Source organism: Martes martes (assembly GCF_963455335.1).
Source record: "Martes martes genome assembly, chromosome: 10".
Classification (NCBI taxonomy): Eukaryota; Metazoa; Chordata; class Mammalia; order Carnivora; family Mustelidae; genus Martes; species Martes martes.
Window position 1 is genome coordinate 15,114,951 of NC_137898.1, and position 2,662 is coordinate 15,117,612.

The 2,662-nt window shown below is 37.2% G+C and overlaps 1 protein-coding gene across 1 annotated transcript; it reads left to right on the forward strand.

The window, feature by feature from the left end:
- Positions 1–1,321: 1,321 nt before the first annotated feature.
- Positions 1,322–2,269, forward strand: LOC308350717 (olfactory receptor 8J2-like; the record flags this gene model as incomplete). The annotated part of the gene is made up of 1 exon (XM_080816225.1): positions 1,322–2,269. The coding sequence occupies one exon, from the start codon at positions 1,322–1,324 to the stop codon at positions 2,267–2,269; it is 948 nt and encodes a 315-aa protein (XP_080672351.1).
- Positions 2,270–2,662: the final 393 nt, after the last annotated feature.

Below are 2,662 nucleotides of genomic sequence, written 5' to 3' on the forward strand. Positions count from 1 at the left end.
AAACACATAAAGCAAAACTGGAAAACCATAGCATTAATAAATATTGTACACAGACTCTTTGTATGACTTAATCTCATCGAGCCTCAACTGTCTGTCTCATCAGACATATAAATAATTATGTTCATCTTCTAGGACCCTCCTGCAAGATAATGAGATCATTATTTTGAAATGGCTAGCATTGTTCTGGGCAGCATACATCACATAGCAAATAATGTTAACAGGCTTCTCTCTGCCTTTCTCTGAATAAGGAAAACAAAATGACCAAACTTGAGCAATTCAAAACTACAGGTAATATTTTTCAAAACATCAAAACAGGTTTTAAACAAATTAAAGAAAAGAGCTGTAAGATGGACAAAATAATAGAGAACACAATAATAGAGAAGTGTCTGAGCAGGTAGAGGTCAGAGTGATAAAAAGGACTAGTTTATTTAGCAGAAGAAATATGATTATTTAAAAAAAAATTCAGTTTCTGAATAACCCTAAAAAGGAAGACTAAGGAGGTAGAGTCTGTGGTGGGCAGCTGAAATAGCACAGTATGGTAGAAACTGTTACAGAAAACCCAGCATTGTCACAGTATTTCATGCAGAAAAAGAAAATTTCCAAGGATGGTGACAGGGTGTGGATTGAACAGACAGCCACTGGCAGCTAAGTTAAAAATAACTGAAAGTCACCGGAAGTCACTCTGGTTCATCAGCTTCTTACATGTATCTATCATTTATCATTGGAAACATACACAGAGGCATGAATGTGTATATGTAAATATATATCCATGCAATATTATAATTAATATGTTTAATATACATATAAATATTAATGCATATACTACAGTAGATTAATATATATTCAACGAATATACATTATTTAAAACACAATTGAAAAATTAATAGCTTGTTACAACTGTTCTATTAACCTGAAACTGAAAAGATAGGGGTTGGGAGGATGGGTGAACTTGGTGATGGGTAGTAAAGAGGGCACGGATTCCATGGAGCAATGGGTATTATACACAAACAATGAATCATGGAACACTACATCAAACTAATGATGTGCTATATGGTGACTAACATAAGAAAAAAATGAGAAAAAAAGTTAAAAAAATAAAAAAAGTTTAAAAAATGAAACAGGACTTTAGAATGTTTGTATTTCTCAATTTTGTTAAAAGATTTGGAGAAATGCAATAAGGTCTGACATTTTTAATTGTGAACAAAAATAATCTGATTTAAACGAGACAGTCTAAAATCTAGCATCTACCAGAAAAATCAACCTCATCATCTACTAATCTCCTTTCATTTTCCCCCACAAAAAGATGAGAACAACAAAATAAATGGCCTCAGAAAATCTTACTAGTGTGACCGAGTTCATTCTCATGGGAGTCTCAGATCGCCCAGAACTCCAGATTCCACTCTTCTTTGTTTTCCTGCTGATCTATGGGCTGACCATGGCAGGGAACCTGGGCATCATCACCCTCACCAGTGTTGACTCTCAGCTCCAAACACCCATGTACTTCTTCCTCAGGCACTTGGCTATCATCAATCTTGGTGATTCTACTGTCATTGCCCCCAAAATGCTGGTAAACTTCTTGGTTACAAAGAAAACCATATCCTACTATGGATGTGCAGCCCAGCTGGGTGGGTTCCTGGTTTTCATTGTTGGTGAGATTTTCATGCTGGCTGCAATGGCATATGATCGTTACGTGGCTATTTGCAACCCCCTGCTCTACATGGTGGTGGTCTCTCCACAGATGTGCATACTCCTAGTGTCCCTCACTTACCTCTACAGTCTGACCACAGCACTGACTGTCTCCTCCTGTGTGTTCTCGGTGTTGTACTGCTCTTCCAATGTAATCAACCATTTTTACTGTGATAATGTCCCTTTGTTGGCATTGTCCTGTTCTGACACCTATCTTCCAGAAACAGCAGTGTTTACCTTTTCAGGGACCAATTTGTTTTTCTCTATGATTATTGTTCTAACATCGTACTTCAACATTGTCCTTGCCATCTTGAGGATCCGTTCCTCAGAGGGTCGACGAAAAGCCTTTTCCACCTGTGCCTCTCACATGATGGCTGTCACTGTGTTCTATGGGACACTTCTCTTCATGTATTTGCAACCAAGGACCAACCACTCCTTAGATACTGATAAAATGGCCTCTGTCTTCTACACCTTGGTGATACCAATGCTGAATCCCCTCATCTACAGCCTAAGGAATAAGGATGTGAAGGATGCATTGAAGAGATTCCTAAAGAACCCTTGTCAGACTTTCAAATTAAAGTAAATTTAAAGCTTCAGTGGTCTTCATTTAAGACAATCTCTGAAGAATTAAACTGCTCCTGAAAAACTAATCTCTGTTAAATACAGAGGCAATAGTTAAAAATTACATGGATTTCAATGGGAAGATCTTAACCCTTTCTATTCCGACCTCAAATATCCAACTTTCCCCAACACAAAGATGTATTAGTTGACCAAGGAAAGTACACTTATTTAAGTAGTAAACAATAGTTCCAAAATAAATACATTTTAAAGTGCAACACAACTTGCTACTGGGTTTTTGTAATTTCTAGCCAAGGATGAGAAAGTCTGAGACCTGAGGAAGGAATGTGAGAACACTTCTTGGAATATGGTTGTGTCAGGTCATCCTACTTGCCATAGATCTGTACTTTTCAACTAT